Source organism: Lichenostomus cassidix, chromosome Z, assembly GCF_008360975.1.
Source record: "Lichenostomus cassidix isolate B80296 chromosome Z, HeHo_3.0, whole genome shotgun sequence".
In the NCBI taxonomy this organism is placed as follows: Eukaryota; Metazoa; Chordata; class Aves; order Passeriformes; family Meliphagidae; genus Lichenostomus; species Lichenostomus cassidix.
Genome location: NC_139511.1, coordinates 1,044,994 through 1,062,068, shown reverse-complemented (window position 1 = coordinate 1,062,068; position 17,075 = coordinate 1,044,994). Strand labels below are relative to the sequence as shown.

The following is a 17,075-nucleotide window of genomic DNA, read 5'->3' as shown; positions in this document are numbered from 1 at the left end:
GAATACGAGTAAGTCTTTTAATGTAAAAAAAAAAAACCAGCAATGTTCTCAACCTTGGTATTTGACTTCAATTTCTTGTTGAGCTTGTCTGGAAGTAAGGCTAGGATGGACCTGAAGTGGGTATACGCCACAATACAGACTGGTAATGCTGGTTGCTTCTATTCAGTCATTTGTGCCAAGTAATTATCAAAAAATATATAGTATTTCTCTGCTCTTAGAAGCCAGAAGCAATTATTTCCATATTCCCATACCTCCCCCTGGCACACTGATATCAGGGCACTTAATAAGTATTTCAGAAGGGAAGTCTGCAGATTTATGTGACATTAGTTTCTTAGTTAAATAAATAATTGCAGATACATCAATGAAGTGGATTTTTCTATCCTGAATGTTCACAAGTTGGTGACATATGACACTCACTGCAGTCATTAAATGAAAAGCTGAAAAACTGGGCTCTACTCCTGGTTTGTAGTTCGTCCTGGGCTTCCACAAAGGCAATTTCAGGATAGGGACCTCAGAAAAGGAAGCAATGAAGCAGAAGTGCAGAGACGAAAGGAGAGAGAAAGGAGAAGAGTTTGTTCTTTCCATTAATATTAAACTGTCCATTTCCCAGCTGCAGGCTCATGAAAAGGAGACTTCTTGGTTATTACCCGGTAATTCAAACCTTACAAACCCACCTCAGAACACACAAAGACAAGGTAAAAAAGGATTTTTTTATTGCGGTTTCATGAAACCTGATCCCCAGCAGAGCTCGGAGAATTCACTAAGCTTTTGAACACATATGCAGACTGGTATCAATTTCTTTTTTTTATTTCTTCCTTACCAGATGAACAATATATGTGAACAATATCACGTGTGTGTGTGTTGAGAGAAACAAAACATACATAAGCATAAATTAATGAATAATGCTGTGATTTCCTTTCTTACTTTTAACACTGCTCTGGGCCAGCTGTTAAACAATCAGTCAGACCTGGTACAACTTTGATTTGACATGTGCCAGTGCTTTTTATCATCACCACCCCCTCCTTGGGCCACAGGTCCAAACACAGAGTGAAATTTTCTCAGTTTTCAATATATTCTTAGGTGAACATGAAAACGTCAAATGGTTCACAAAAAGCAGAAGAAGCTCAAATCTTGGTGTTGAAAACCAAAGGAGGCACTCGGTTGTCAGAGTCCACTGGCACATTTTGTACTTGCTGAAAAAGCAGAGCAACCCCACAGACAATTGTTTTATTTTATACAATTCTTCTGATCCAAAGAAGTTATGTCCTTGGAATATTAAGCCCCCAAAATGGGCTGGAATGATCCTCTGTGGGGTATACATGCCAAAGAAGGCAGAAAAGCTGCACAGAGGCTTGGATGTGCTGCTAGAGCGTGGCTGATGTGGTACAGCACGGGGGTGGCACTTACTTCACCAATATGTGCTCAGTAAATATGTGGAGAGAGAGAGAGAGAACCATTTATTCATCTTCTGAGCTAGGTATGAACTTCTAATGTAAAGACCTACCCAGAGAATAGAACATCACACGTGTTTGTTTTATAAAACTGTGCAAAGGTTTGCCAAAGCTGTCACAGTGTGATAGCTTTGGCCATTTGTTTTCCCAGATCTTCACTCTGAGCACCACTGCTTGCTTTGGAGTCTCTTTTTTATGAGCAGACTTTAATAAATGTAAAAATCTTGAGCGTTCTGAAGAGGTTATTTGCCCTAATCATGGTTAACTCCTGGCTAAACAGGAAGCCTTTCTGCTGTCACACTTGTGCAACCTGAGTCCTGCCAGCCCCACAGCCCACTGCAGGCAACCCAGTCAGTGCAGCTCCACAAAACTGCATTTTGACTAATCCTAAACCCAAAAGAAACAAATGTGTTAAATAAGCCTGTTGAAGTCGACAGCAGCCTGCATATGTCAAACCAACTCGGGAATTATCAGCAACTCCATACTGGGATCAACCTTTTCCTGCAACATATTGCTGAGGGTAGTGACCCTGAAAATAAAAGCAATTTTGATGCTGCTAATGTGATTTCTGGCTGGGCTTTTTTTTTTTTTTTTTTTTTTTTTTTTTTTTAATAGCACAGCACTAACTGCTAAAAGTGGCAGCTAAGGCGCTGTAGCAGTAAAGTCCTTTGTCACAAATCCCTGCACCCACATCATGCAAAGATAGATCTACCCATGTGGAGCTCCGTGTGGGATTGGGGTCCCATCCAGCCTCACAGCCACCTGTGTCCCCAGTTCTCAAGCTGTTTTTCTTCTGGTTATCACTGCATGCAGCACAAGGAGCCACATTCCTGATGTGACACATCACTGAACCAGGCATGGTGACTTTCAGCTATCCTTCAAATGATTAATAACAAGGCTATGTACTTCTTTTCCTACTTTTTTTTTCCCCCACAGACTGGGTTGTCTGGTAAAATATAATTTCTGTCAGATTGCACAAAACAACTAGCTAACCAACGAAATCAGGGAGAACTCACGTGCCATGGGTGTTTATGTATATGTAGACATAATTTTAATTCAATTATCAAATAAATTTCACCAAAAAAAGTATCAGTTCCCATTCTCGAAGTAAAAGTATGTGACTGGGGAGAAAAGGGAGACTGGTTTTGAACTCTTCTTCATGAGAGGCAGCACGAGCTCAACCCTTAGCCAGCACCAAAGGCTCACATGTGTGTGTGTGTGAGAGAGGCTGTGACAGCCCCTCCAGTGGAAACAGCACCAGGGAGAGCTGAAACCACATGAAACAGCAGAAAGTGAAGTTGTGAGAGCTGATGTGGAGGAAACCAGTACACAGAAACGTGTTTTTTTCCATTGTAAGGTTCACTGTGTGGCGCTGGGTGCCCTGTACAGATTAATTTCCCCTGTTCTGAGCTGCAATATGTGAGCAGACACAGCACAGCCAGTGAGAGCACTAAACCCATGGAAGGTTTGTTCTTACCAAGTTTGTTTCCAAGCTGATCATATTTGTGCTGTCTCTGGCCCTCCATGGATGAACTGTGTAACAGGAGGCTGCATTCTTGCTCCTTCTCCAAAGACAGGAGGAACTTGTGGCTCCTGCTGGAAAAAGAAAGTGCAAGGGGTTATTGGGTTATTGGTAAGCCTTTCTTTGAGACCCAGAATCATAGAGTATCTCATGCTGGAAGGGACCCATACGGATTATCCCTCCCTACCCCTGAGCTATAATTACTTTTTTTTTTTCCTCCTGAGTGGAAAAGAGGGGCAAATAAAGATTTTGTTTTGACCTATGCATTCCTGCTCTCTCCATTCTCCAGTACGGATTTAGGACTCGTTCAATCACCTGAGCAACCCTTGCTCATCTGTATGGCACAAGAAGGAAAGTCTGCAGAACGAGCCTCATAGTTAGACACTCCACAGGAAGATTAAACATTCTACAGAAGGACGAAGGATTCCTCAGAAAAGGCTTCAAAGCTGCCTCGGTCACGTATCTGTTGAAAAAGACTAAACAAAAGCATCTCTCTCCCATGATATCTTGCCCAAAATATCTTCCCAGCTACACAACAATAAGTACAGATAACTAGAATTAAAATAAGGGAGTACCATTTACTGACTTAATTTCCTGAATAGCCCTTTGTTAAGGGCTGTGTGAAACCTGCCAGTTGGATTAATCAATGATTTATGAAGATCAACAGAATGGGCAGAAATATAAGGTAATTGTACATATTACTGTATCAGGAAAATTATGATTCTGTAATGTGACATTGTTTAAGTAAATCTTGCTCAGCCACACAAGTAATGTTTCACTGCAGATATCCTTAACATTAATCCATAACGTAACTAGCTGCAGCAAGAGAGAGGGGGAAAAAAAACCCACCCAGTTTGGAGCTATCCTATATCTCAGACAGGGTGATATAACATAACATATGTTTTAAAATGATAAAGGCTTCCAAGAATAAGACACAGTTGCCAGTATAATATTCATACACGCCCAAACAAAAGCAAAATCCTGTAATAATTGAATAATTGCAGCTTTCTGTATCCAAGAAAAAGTTAAAGGGGAAAAAAAAATCCAGCCCAAACCAGCCCTTTTCAGTGGCTTAGCTGGTCAACACTCTTATACACAAAGCCCAGTGCTCTTCCCTAAAACCGAAGAATTAATCAGCATTATGTAAGAGATTTTTATAACACTCTAAAAATACATTGTGAATTCCTTTCCAGTGTCGGACTGAGAAGCTTTAAAGTACTGCCACCCCTCATCCCCTTTTGCAACAAAGGCTGGATCTTTATTTCTGATATTGGAAACTTGAATTTTGTCTCAGTGCTTGTGCCTCAAATCTCATTAATTACAGCGTTGGCCTCATGAGATACAACTGCTCCTGCTGAGAGCAGTGTTTGTGCTCGGAATGGCTGGAGCAAGGGCAGGGGTACGCGGGTTTGGTACGAGCATCAACACCCCGAGAAGGCACTAATCGAGCTCGGGAAGACAGTTTGGGTGGGTTTTTGTGTTCATTTACCTCCTTGCCACGCAAACTTTTGTCAGCACGTGATGAGGCTTTGTTTGTGTGGTGCTGATAGATAATACCCCCGACAGCATTCCTGCAAAGGCATGGGTAACATTACCCTGGCGAACCCGCAGCGTCCTGCGAGCTCCTTCCTGTGCTCCGCTTCTCATATGCATGACAAACAAGAGTTAGCACCATTTCTGCATTTTCCACTGAAGGATCTCTAAGCAAAATTACAAAGTCATCACCTGAATGTTAATGGCAGCTTGGGAAGCAGACCTGAGGAGAGAGTAAGTTTCAACATTTAACATTTGCCGCGGCCATCCTGCTCGTGGTCCCAGGGCCCATCCCCGCCCTCCCCAAGTTCATCCTGCTCTGCCCCAAATCGCAATTCGATCTGCGAACACACAAGCCATTGGCGCTCCTTCGGACCAAAGCAAATCACAGGGATGCAAATACATCACATGAGAAACGGGAACAAAGCATTTTCTGCTGCGAAAGTCCCGTCCTGGGATGCATATTCAAAGGACATCACAGCTATCGCACCAGCACATTTTTAGGAGACACCTCACCATTGTCCCTTTCAAGAAGAAAACTTTCAGGGCTGATACAACACTTGACACAGCCTTTTTCTCGAAATACCCCCCACCCTTAAACCACAAAACAAATCAACCAAAACTATTCAGGAGGAAACCACGAGCAGCTTCGAGGATTGTCTTGCCCTAGAAGGATTTCGCCACCGTTATCAGTTTCGTGTGAGAGCCCCGCTGATTGCACGGCTGATGGGTGGCACAGGAGTGAGTTACTCATCCTATCTGATGGGTGGGAACGGCTCTTCCCCAGGGGCAAGCAAATATTCAGATCAAAGTTGTGTTCCAAAGCGTCAGCCACCTCTGCAGCTTGGCCAAGGATGTCCACGCTCACTCCTTTCCTTCCCTCAGCAGCCTTGTTTTTGTTGTATCTTACCCACAGCCCGAGTCCTCCTTTGTTCTCTGTCCTGATCTCTCTCTGCCTGTCTTTCTTTGTGCCATGTCCTGCTGCCCCTGGTCACTCCGAGTGCCACCAGCCACGTCCGGCCCCACCTCAGCTCCGAGACACAGCACATGTAAGAATTACTCTGCTCAAATGAGGGCAAAACACCTCCCTCTGGTTCACTCTTGTGTAACTTCCCAGCCTCTCTCCCTAGCCTTTGCTCCCTTTTACCACCCAAATTCACTGCTCATTACTTTGCTTTTACTTTGCTTCCTCGTTTTCGCATCCTTCATTTCTCCATCCTTCATTCCCTCTGCCATCTTCTCCCTCCCTTGCACTCGCTCCTTCCTCCCTCTTTTCCTCCTTTCCTGCTTTCTCCTGACACCATAACCCACTTCCTCTGGTTTCCTGGGTGTAACTTGGCAGCAGGAGCCTCGGCCCCAACCAAGGTGAAGGATGTCAGCCCAATTGACTTCTTTACCTAGATCCACACTCTCTCACTGTTCATTATATACATATACATAATGGGGTGAAAGCCCAAGACAACCAACTTTGGCACAAGCCGGCTTTTGCTGCCGTGTGCTTTAGTCTGATGAATTATTGTGGTGGGTTCCAAGGGCACACACATCCCACACAGGGCAGGGAACTGCCACGAGCACCTCGGATCCTCCAGCCTCCCTCACTCCTTCCTGTTGTCTCTGCTACTCCCTCGCTAATTTGTTCCAGCCGCTCATTAATACTCTCCTAATCCCCCCTCCCCAGTTTCACCTCACCAACCATTCCCTTCGCTCCGGCAGTTCAGACTCCAGAGGATGTTTCCTTCCCCTCGCAGCTCCAGCAATGATAAACAGATGCTGGTGGTCTACGTCTGGCACAACTTCCCTGCTCGAATGTTGGTTGGGTTTGCCGTGGGCCTGCTTGTTCCTGACATTTGCCTGCCAACACCGCAGGGAGATAGATGTTGGGTGCATTCGCAACCTGGCTTGACCAAAAGGAAGGGCTTGGCATTAAATACTTAAAACATCAAAATGCTGGAAGCGCCGCTCTTGGGAGAAGGTTCACACGGTTAGTTGTAATTTAAGCGTAAGCAGGTATCAATACCTGCAAAATTTGGGACTGTGGTTGAGGAGGAAGAGCAAAAAAATTCCAGAGCTTCGGGTACTTAAAAAAAGAGAAATGAAGTAACAAATGGCCCCAGTGGCTGCTCTCTCTCTCTCTCTTGCCTCTCTGCGGAGCACGCAATTACTGCCATGTAACTTTAAAAAAAAATCAAAGCATTTCCTTGAATTTTCTTCAGACCGTGGGTGTTTTTTATTTTATTATTTTTTTCCCCTTTCCAAGCTCCTCTAAGACACGCTGCTTTGGTTCAGGAAACGTTTCCTGCCCACCTCAGCCGCCAAGGCCGGTCCGGCTCTCGCCCCCCTCAGACGCTGAGGGTCCCTTCCCCTCGGGGCGGTGCGGGCTGAGGGCCGCGGGGAGGGGCGGCCGGGGGGCCCTGGGGGTGCGCCGTGAGGGGCGGGCGGGCCGGGGGCTCGGCGGGGCGCGGGCTGCGGCCAGCGCGGGGTCCGGCGGGGCCGGGGCAGGCCGGGCCGGCGGCGGCTCGGGCGGAGCGAGTCCGGTCCGCAGTTTGCGTCTCTCCGGCGCTCCCCGCTCGGCGGCGCGGCGGCGGGGGGGCGGCCGGCGCCGGGAACAGCCGGTTGTTTAAAATCCTTCTCGAACCGTTTCTAATTCCCCCTCAGAGGGGAGGGAGGGAGGGAGCGGGAGGAGGGAGCGGCGCGCGGGGGGGGCGGGGCGCGGGCCCGGCCGGATGCGCGCGCCCCGTCCATCACGGCGCGGGGGGCGGGCCCGGCCAATGGCGCGCGCGTGTGGCGCCCGTCACCGTGGCGACGGGGCCGGTCCCGGGGAGGCGGTGATGGGTTGACAGGTGCGTGACAGTCGGGAGCTTCTCCGCAGGCATGTACGGCAAAGGCAAGAGCAACAGCAGCGTCCCGTCCGACAGCCAGGCCCGCGAGAAGTGAGTGTCCCCCGCCAGCCCCCGCGCAAACTTGGCGGCGCTCGGGGCCGGGCCCGCGGGAGGGGGCGCGGGGCGCAGCGGCCGCGCTCGGGGGTCTCGGCGCCGGGACGCGGTGCCCGCGCTCGGGGTGTGTGTGTGTGAGGGGAGCTTCGCGGCGCCGTGCCCCGGCCCGGCCGGCGCTGTGCCCCGCGGCGCCGTGCCCCCGGCCGGCCCGCCAGGTGCGGGACCCCGCGGTAACAAAGAGCCGGGCCGGGCCGGGGCCGCGTCCCGCCGCGTCCCAACTCGCCGCCTCGCAACTTTTGCCCGGCGCCGCCGCGGCCCCGCATTGTTCGCTCTCGGGGGGCTCCGCGCCGCCCCGCCGCACAAAGGGCACCGCGCCCCCGCCCCAGCCCCGCTGCCTGCCCAAACTCTGCCGCTCTCGGGGCTTTTTATTCCCCGTAGCGCGCAGACCGCCCGGCCGAGCCGCGCTCCGCGCTGCTGCTCCGCGCTGCCCGCCGAGCGGGAGAGCCCGACGGGGAGGGCTGGCGGTGCCTTGCCGCGGGCTCCGCCGGGGAATCGGGGAGGAAACCCCAGTTTTGGGGAACGGACGGCGTCCCCTCAAGTTGTCCTGTAGCGGCAGCGACTTGGCGTGACCGAGGCCGGTTTGGCACGGCGGGGGTGGAGGGAGAGGAAAAGCCCGTGCGAGGATGCGGAGGATGAGGAAGAGGAGGAGGGGGACGAAGTGTATCGGAGGTGGGAAGGTCGGGGTAAGGCTGCTGAGGGTGTCCGGGCTCCGTCCAGAGCCCAGGTTCGCACCTCTCTGTTCCGAAAATCGCATCGCTCCGGAGCTGGTTCAGCACCGGATCCGCGCTCCGGGCACGGCCGAGGAGTTTCCCTTCAGGCTGCTTGTCTTGAACCTTCACCTAAAAGTTTTTTTTCTTTGTCTGTTGGGTGATTTTCTTTTTTTCGTGTGTGTGGGTTTGGGTTTTTTGGGTTTGGTGGGGTGGGGTTTTTTTTGTTTTGTTTTGTTTTTTGCTTTTATTAATATTGGGTTAGTTCTTTTAGTGCGGTTTTTTTTTTTTTTAAAGAGACTTCCTAATTCCAGAGGCTGGGATGCACGCTTCCTGCAACAGCGGCAGGCCAGGCATCTCTGTTTCTACAGGAGAGGGAGGTGGTAGGGGGAATTTAGGGCGTCTGACAATTTCACACCTAAGTTTGCCACGGGAAAGTGGAGGGAGACAGAGGCAGCGCTGATGGGAAGCGTTAATCGCTGAGATGGAGCGGGAGACGCAACTTGGGCTCTGAAATCTGATCAACTAGTGGCACTTCTTAGTTCAGTGGAGGGATAATTTTAAAAATAATTGCTTAACTGGCTAGTGGAAGCACTGTTTATTTGTCTTAGCAAAATTAGGGAATTAAACCATTTCCTTGTGCTGCCTAGTTGCTAGTGTTTGTCAATACACTTGGTAAATCACTGAAGGGCACAGTGGGATCTCACAGTGGGACTGAAAACAAATCCATAGGGCTGCTGTGTGTCGGATCTGATGTAGTTCATGTTGTTTTAATTCTGCTTTGCAAAAGCTACTCAGTGCAAGCCGCACACACAAGTGCTCTGGTCACGGGGCTGAAACTTTAAACAGTTTTCAATCGTAGCCTTTCATTGTAGCTGATTTTTCTTCGGGGTTCTTGGTGCTGTAAAGCACATAATATTTCGTTTGGTCTGAAAATGCTTAATAATTTTCAGGGCAAGCTTGCCAAACTGACTTATTGCCAAGTAGCAACTGCCCTCCTAAGTAAAGTTATGAGGACCTGCTAGATGGTGCTGTTCGATTTAAATACACGTTGTCTCCCACTCAGAACTAACAGCTGGAAATGTGGGCTCTTCACGTGTAAGTTATTTCATGCAAAACTCTGAAATGGTTTGTTTTTATGCCGCCGTGGACCTGACAGGTTGGAAACTTCATGGTTGCATGTTCTTACAAATTAACTCAGATGGGAGTTAAAAACATCCCCTTTCTCCCTCTTCCTCCTTTTCTCAACGAAAAAAAAAATAAAAAAAAAAGCTTTAAGACTTGCTTTATGATGTGGAATACTATTATGTATCATCTGCATTCCAGATATTTTGGTATTACCCCTGTTAAAGTTTCTTATTTCTGATCAGATCACATCCTTGCTGTTTTCATATGCTTTCTTTGTGACTTCCAAAAAACTGTGGTTGCATTTTTTTTTTCTCCTAGGACATTGTTTTACAGCCATGCAATGCTTGTCCCAAGGTAATGCATGGGTTTTTGTTCTACTCAAAAAAAAAGCTGTCCAAATTAAATATCTCTAGGAAAATACAGTTCTGACTTCTGCATGAAATTGTGTTAATTTGGAAACGACAGAGAAAAATACATATGTTAGACTGATACACTAAGTACTTATTTAATCAGGAAGAGTGGGATTATAATTATGTTTCATTTCAAAGTTTTTAGAACAGAATATTCAACTGAAGGCTGGCGTGTCTCCTCAAGATTTTAAGTGCCTAAAATATGTAGCCAGTAACCAATCTCCAAAAGACACTTGTAACAATTAAGGCAATAAATTTTTTTTAAAATTGCACTCGCTCAGTTTTTAATGGCCTGATTATGTGGACCACGTTTCTTCCCCATGAGGATGTGTGCCAGTGAGAGGACCAGGGTGTGAAAAGTGTATTTACCCAGTGTGTTGTTCAGCTGCTGTTTGTGATGTTTGCTGTGATATATTTTACAGAACAATCCAGTGCCAAGCATGTTTTGTAGCCTGGTGTCTTGCTGTGTGCTGCCTTCAGTATTTGTGTCCTTTGAGGTTATGTAATTACTATAAGAATGAACAACTTTTGCCAGCCATTTGTAGTAGCCCTTGGCAGATTTTCAGTTCCAAGATGGCATTTGTTTTACAGTCCCTCTCTCTGTCCCTTTTGCATGACCTCTGGGGTAAACTGCCTGTGTTATTTAGCTTCACAACACATGTGAAGCATGGCTAGATGAATCTGGGGGCAACAATACCAAATTTTGTGCCGGAGAGGTGCAGCACAGCTGGGTAAAACACTGGAAGTGAGGGCACACGATACCTGTGAGGCATGAGGAAGATAAAGAGAGAAAAATCACAAGAGTCTTTGTGCCCATTCCTCTCACTCCGCAACAGCTGTGCCTTGATTTTGGGCCATGTCCATCCCGATTGCTCAAGGATGGAAAAGTTGTGTTAAACAGTAGCTCCTCACCACGCTGCTGTGCCGCAACCAGTAAGACCCGACTACATTGTCAAAGGAAAAAAGACTAAAAAGTATCCACACACCCTCTTTTGTTTTCACTTCGCAGCAACTGTGTACAATATTTTTTGATTTTTCTTCCCCCTTATTCCTTAAAATAGGTTTATTTCAGATTAGGAGTTTAGACCTACCAACGTTTCACTGCATGGTGAAACTCTGTAAACTTTTAATCTTTGAGAAAAAAGGACCAGACGATAAAAGTTCCATTTGCAACTGCAACTATCTGATTATATACAAATAATATTTTAAGTTGAAAATAAATATGTAGAAAATCAGTTCAAAGGAGTATATAAGGAAAATAAATTCTGGTGGGAATATTTGTTTTGAGTTCAGTTTTCTTAATATTCTAGTGGTCTTCTAAACTAGTCCTCTTCCCAAGAAGCCCTTGACCTTCTTGGGGCTTGGCAGATGGGCAGATTTTGGTTAAAAACTAACTGGGTGTCTAGAGGCTGCAATTTAAGTTATAAAAGGATGCGTTGTTAAAATACTGGTTCTCTTCAGGTCGGTTGGCTCTTTGTATGGACAGTTCCTTTGTATGAGTTATTTGGGTTTCTTTTTTCTTTTTTTTTTTTTCCCTCTTCAGGTTTCAAAAGACTTCATTGCATGAGTTTGCATAGTAAAGTCACTTTTTCCCACTGCAATGTTTGTAAACTACATAAAAATAAGATTCAGATAGAAATTAACTGGCTTCAGTGATAATTTCCCTGGGAAAAGGCCAGCTAGTTTTTTAGGTGCTTGGTGGTAAAAGATACATTGATTTTTATTTTTCCCCCCTTTGGAGACAAATCTGGTGGCTTAATCCTGCCTGTTTTAGAAAGTTTGGGTTTGACATTTGTACACAGATTTCATCCATCAGGTCTAACTTGTCAAAGCTGCAGTTGTGCAGCTCAGGGAGTCTGTAGATACTGGGCATTTTAGAAGAATATACCTTTTAAAAGTGTGTAGAAGGGAAGGTTCTGGAAATAGTAGCCCTGTATCAGTATTTAGTGTTGTCCATGTGCTTCAGGTGTTTTGGGAGCACATGAAAATGTTTCAGGTAATTTATGTGCTGCCATTCAGTTTAAACGGGTACACAGAAGAGATTCATTCTCCTTAAATTACAGGCATATGATAATGTCACAAGTATTAAAGCAGCCAAGGTTTTAGTAACTTTGCCAAACTTCCACTGTTTGGGTGGGAAAGTTACAATACAATATTTGGGTCTGGTGCCAATTTATTTAACTTCTTTGTATGTAAAACTTCGGTTGAAATGTAGCCCATTTCAAAAACCAGGCAAAGAAATAAAAAGGGGGTTTTCCAATGTTTTAGAAGTTTCGCAACTTTTAATGTGGAAAACTGATGATACCCCTCTCGTTCAACACTTGAAATCTGGCTGGAAAAGAAAAGGATGAGGGATTTGATTCCAGGGATGTGTCTTTCTCCTATTTGCATGACAAAGCATCTGAATTTAGCCAGGATACAAGCCTTTTCAAAAAAATCCATTTGCATATGCTTAGGGCTTACTGACTGTAATCGCTGAGCATTTCATCTTCGCTGGGAGGCAGCAGATCCTGGGATCAGAGGGTAGGAAAATTGGGGCTGGGTGGGAAGGAGAGTGTAGATGTGAGCAGCTGGAGCCTGCAGCTGTGAGGTGCCAGGACACAGATAACAGGAAGGAAGGTGGGGGAAAAGGGGTGGAAATGGCCAGTCTGGAGAGGGGAGACAGAGAATTGCTCCCTGGGATCTGAAATCAGGGATCTGGGTGGGGGCTGCAGCAGCTGGACCAGGGACACAGACCTGGCAAGAGCAGGGAGCAGAGCCAGGACAGCCAGGAGGCAGGTCAGGAAGTGGGAGGCTTTTGTTGAGTTAGGAGGAACATTCTGTCCCTCCAGGTGCTGGGAAATGACCATTCCTTTGCTGCCAGGAAGGGCTTGTGAGAGTGGGGGTGTAAAATTTGTCGTCTTCAAGGTAAAATCTACCCACAGCTGTGAGACGCTGGCTGAGTGGGGCTGTGGCAGTCCTGGAGCTGTGTCTCAGGGATGTCAGAGCTCTGGGAGGGCAGGGTAGGATTTGCCTTTCAGAAGCAGCTGGAACACTGTGTCTCTGCAGCGTCTGGGTGCTGTACTTGCATTCCCAAAAATGTTCTCTTAACTTGGAAAATGCAGATATACACTGAGTCTATTTCTCACTTTGCCCTCATTTGCATGTTCACTGATTTTTTTTTTCCTCTCTGGAAAAAAAAAACTCTGGGGGTTTTATTGTGCAGAGAAGAGCATTGTTTTGGTAATGAGCAGCTATTTGATAATTTGCTATTTTGCTGTCTTGCGGTATGTGCCTTATGGCTGCCTTGCTGTTTCATAATACGGCTGTTCCTACAGGAAGATTGTGTTGTTTCTTTGGTGCCCAGCTCCACAGTGTCTGAGCTTCACCTCTAAAAATAGGCATCAAGCCACTCCTGACCGACAGCCAGTTTGGAAGTGGCACTAAGGTGCAGAAAAGCAAAAGGCGAAAATGTTTATTGGTTACTGGGTGCCCAATTTGAGCTATGTAGCCCTGAATTTTTTTTTTTTTTTTGAGTATCACATAAACCAGAAATTCATATGGACAGCTTCCACTGTCTCTCTTGCCACTGGATGAGATGCCAAAGGAACTTGTAGAAATATAGTATTTTTTTTTTTAATGCTGTCTCTGTTTTGGGTACACTTTAAAGTGGAAAATGCACTCAGAAGTTATCCAGGGTGGAGAGTTGCACACTCACCTGCAGCAGGGCCTCTCCAGGCTGCTGGGCTTAGGGAGGGAGGCTCACAAAAGCATGGTTGTGTGGTTTGGGGTGACACTGACTGAGCAGAGCCACTTCATGGAAGGGTCACAACCCTGCACAGCCTTGGGTGATGCTCTCCAGGTGATGAGCAATTGCTCAAAACACCTTATTTTTAAGAGTTTTCTGCTAAAGCTCCTTTGGGCACTACCAGATGATGTTTTTTCTCCATGGAATGTTCAGGAGCTATGTCTACAGAGCCTTCCAGCTGTGTTGCTTGGGGTTAGGACCACTTGTTTCCTGCTTTTTTTGGTGTACAAACATTCCAGGAAGGAGAGCTTGGTCCAGGCTGAGTCACAGCTGAGGGTTTTTTTCTGCTCAGTAGAGCCACTGACCCCTCAGTCCAGGTTGTTCAGGCAGTGGGCAGGTGTTGTTTCAGCACCTGAGAGAAAATTATCCTCAGATAGCAACAAGCGTGTAAATTCAGAAATCTTGGTGACCTCTGCCCATGCTTCTCTACTCTTTGGGGTATTTCTCACTTCCAGTTCCAGGAAGGTAACAGGTGAGAACATAAAATGTCCTTTTCTAAGAAACTGAAATATGGCAGTAGACAAGACCATAGAGTCCTAGCTTTGCACTTTCCGTCAAATATAAAAATAAACTGAACATTTTTGTGGTGGGTCATTTTTTTTCCCTTCAGACCTTCTGTGGTTCTTGCTTCTGGACTTTTTTGGTTTTTCTCCATATTATTAGTAGCATGACCAGAGCAGAATTAAATAATTACCTCCCATATTTGCGGTAACATATATAAAACAATACTGCTAATATTCCCTGGAACACTTACATGTTTTTTGCCATTGTTGAGGGGTTGGTTGTTTGTTTCTTTAGGGGTGTTAGTTGTGTTTTTTAAATAATCCATTTTTGCAGTCACACACACCCTCCAGGTTCCTTTTGCAACACAGCTGCCTTGCCAATTATTCCCCATTTCATATTTGTGTATTTGATTTCTTAGTCCTGAGCATGGTCCTCCATTGCCTGTATTGAACTTTCTCTTATGAACTTTCCTTTCTCTTTTCTTGTCCCCAGAAGGGTTTGTAATCTTCCCTGATTTGTCATGTACACTGCTGTATTTCTGCACACCACTCATTAATGGAGGTCTTTTAGTGGAGCTGGCTTAGGGTAGCAAGAGCTTTTAGAAATGTTCTGTTTTGTAGAAACACGCTGTTAGTGACTCTTCCACCATTTATTTCACGTGATTGTGCCCTGATTTTTCATTTCATGAAGATGTTTGCTGATGCAGGCGTCAGGTGATAGGCTGAGAGTTAAAACATATTATTTTAGCCTTTCCACATGTTCCTCCTTGCCCACTGCCCACTCTCCCAGGTAAACCAAACTGAGCTGACTTTTCTTTTTCTTGACAAATAATGTTGGCTGCCTCTTGCCTTTCTGTTCTGGAGGTGTTTCTATCCCTGAAACCCTTTCTCTCCTCTCCCTTTGCCTCTCCATTCCCTGTGCCCAGAGTGACCTGAGCCTCTTGTGGGGAAACCTGTGGCTCCTCCAAGCCCTAGCTGCACTCAGCTTTGACATACACATCTTCTCTCTAGGAAAACCAACCTGATCTGTGATAAAAGAGAAAAATCTAAACTAATATCATTTGTGTTGCCCATTTCTTTCTCTAGGCTTGTCAAAGTTCCCTCAATCTTTCTTTGGGCCAGAGTGCTGGAGTTTTCTAGGGGTTATTTTTAAGCCAGAGCCACCTGTGAAAGAACATTGTGGCACCACACTTTTTTCCCATCACCTTGCTTCCTGTGCAAATATGCATTGAAAATTACAATTTGAAAAAAATCCATACTTCAGCAATCACATTTCTGATGGCAGGTATAGTTTGTCAGCTGTGGTTGGGGATAGTGAGGGTTGTTTAGCTCCTCTGTGCACTGAATTCATGGGCTGCTTCATCCCATCATTGTTAGGCTTTGAATGTTCCTTTGGGCTTATGTCTTGGTGTTTTCTGGAGTTCGTGTGAGTCTGGTTGAAGTACCACCCGTGATGTTAACCTCAGACTCTTGATGGGATAGATCAGGCCTAAGTTGCCACTGAATTCCTAACTTGGTACTTAGGCATGACTGTTTCTTTTCTTCCTATCTCCTCTCCCTAATAAAATACTGTCTCTGAAAGAAATTTCCGTCATGAAGAAGAAATTTTAAGAAGTTACTGATTCCACGATATCCTGTGCATTACATTAATTTCCTTTTTTTTTCCAGTGCTTCTGACTCTACGGAGAGATTTCATCTTAAAACAAAACCAAACCCCGTTAATTTTCATAGAAAGAAGACAGTGTTTTGAAAATACACAAGCAATAAGTAATCAGGAGTAATGAGTTACCGGTATATGTAAATTCCAGTGCATGCAATTTTCTTTTTATATTGGTATTGATACTGTCTTGTTACTAGCAGCTGCATTTTTAAATTGATCTAATGAGTTTGGAAACTTAATGAGAATGTTCCACTGCTGGGGTTGAGCATTTTTACAGGTAATCAGAAGAAGGTAAAATACTATCCATGTTTCCTGTGGTAAACAGTTTAATGCTTATTAAAAAAGCGTTGCGTTTTAGTCTTGAAAACCTGTTTTATAGGTTAGAAAAAAATTCCAGCAACATCAGTAGCAACCTGAAGTAGCCTGTGTTCCTTTCCTTGGGAGGGGTTGTGCTTTCTGAGGAAGATACTGGAGTGCAGAAATGGAAGTGTAATTCCTTAATAAATATGTTGTTCTGGCCAGTGTTGGGACAGAGTGGATCATGTGGCTGACAGGGTGTGCGATTGTGCCATAAATACTGGGGGATTTGTGGGGCTGGAGGTGAGGCTTCCACCTGATGCTCCTTGGAAGTTGTGGTGCTTTATCAGATTCCTGCCATCGCAGGGTTTGAGAGAACAGTACCCCACCTTGATTTCTCCATGCTAAACGTGATATTTATGTTCTTGTCCCAATTAACCCTCAAAGAGTGGGGGCTGCCTTGGACGGCTCCTGCTTGGGTCAGCCTTTGAAATGAGGCGCTAGTGGAGAGCTGCAGATGGTTTTTGTGTGGTTAGAGTGTGGGTGAGTTACTGAAATTTCATCGAGTCTGTCAGGAATAATGAAGCTCCCTTGCCAAATCTGAAAGTGCCCTGGAAGTGAAGGTTACGACTCCCATTGTGTGTCTCTTGAACTGTTTGGCTCCTTTAATTGTTTATTGTTTAATATTCCTTGAAATGTGAATTTGGAGAGGATACACGTATGTGAAGGTGATGTTTAAGAAACTTCAAAGGCATAAACACCAGCCTGAGGAATTTGGTTTTCCTGTGTGTTTATATACACATTGTAAAATAATACAAAAGAAAGTTGATTTTCTTGGTTGGTGTAGAAATACATGATCAACAAATAAACACACAGAGCTTGCACACAGGACAGTTGGTTAACAAAAATACAAAGCTGGGAAAGATGAAGGAGAGCTTCTGATCAGGAGATGAAGAGCGGTGTTGGAAGTTTGGAAATGTGCCTCTGGTGATGGTAATGGGCTTGACAAGCAGATCTGAAAGGTAAAACTCATTGGTGTTACTGACTTTTGATGCAGCTCCTCAAATCCAGTGTCACTTCTAGT

At 45.6% G+C, this 17,075-nt stretch overlaps 1 protein-coding gene and 1 long non-coding RNA gene across 5 annotated transcripts in view; one reads left to right on the top strand and one right to left on the bottom strand.

Annotated features, from left to right (window-relative positions):
- Window positions 1–691: 691 nt before the first annotated feature.
- On the bottom strand, window positions 692–7,255 carry LOC146424206 (uncharacterized). The gene is made up of 2 exons (XR_014846914.1): window positions 3,233–7,255; window positions 692–3,044 (listed from the first exon to the last, which is right to left on the bottom strand). It is a non-coding gene; the product is annotated as an uncharacterized LOC146424206 (long non-coding RNA).
- Window positions 7,256–7,257: 2 nt separating this feature from the next.
- The window catches only part of SSBP2 (single stranded DNA binding protein 2), a 131,932-nt gene continuing 122,114 nt past the window's right edge, over window positions 7,258–17,075 (top strand). For 2 of the 4 annotated variants that reach the window (XM_085042868.1, XM_085042866.1), the window contains exon 1: window positions 7,258–7,436. In XM_085042868.1, the coding sequence (XP_084898994.1) occupies window positions 7,378–7,436 (59 nt within the window). In that variant the 5' untranslated portion in view covers window positions 7,258–7,377. The remainder of the gene's footprint in view (window positions 7,437–17,075) is intronic. The other 2 variants (XM_085042869.1, XM_085042867.1) reach the window with 2 other exon arrangements.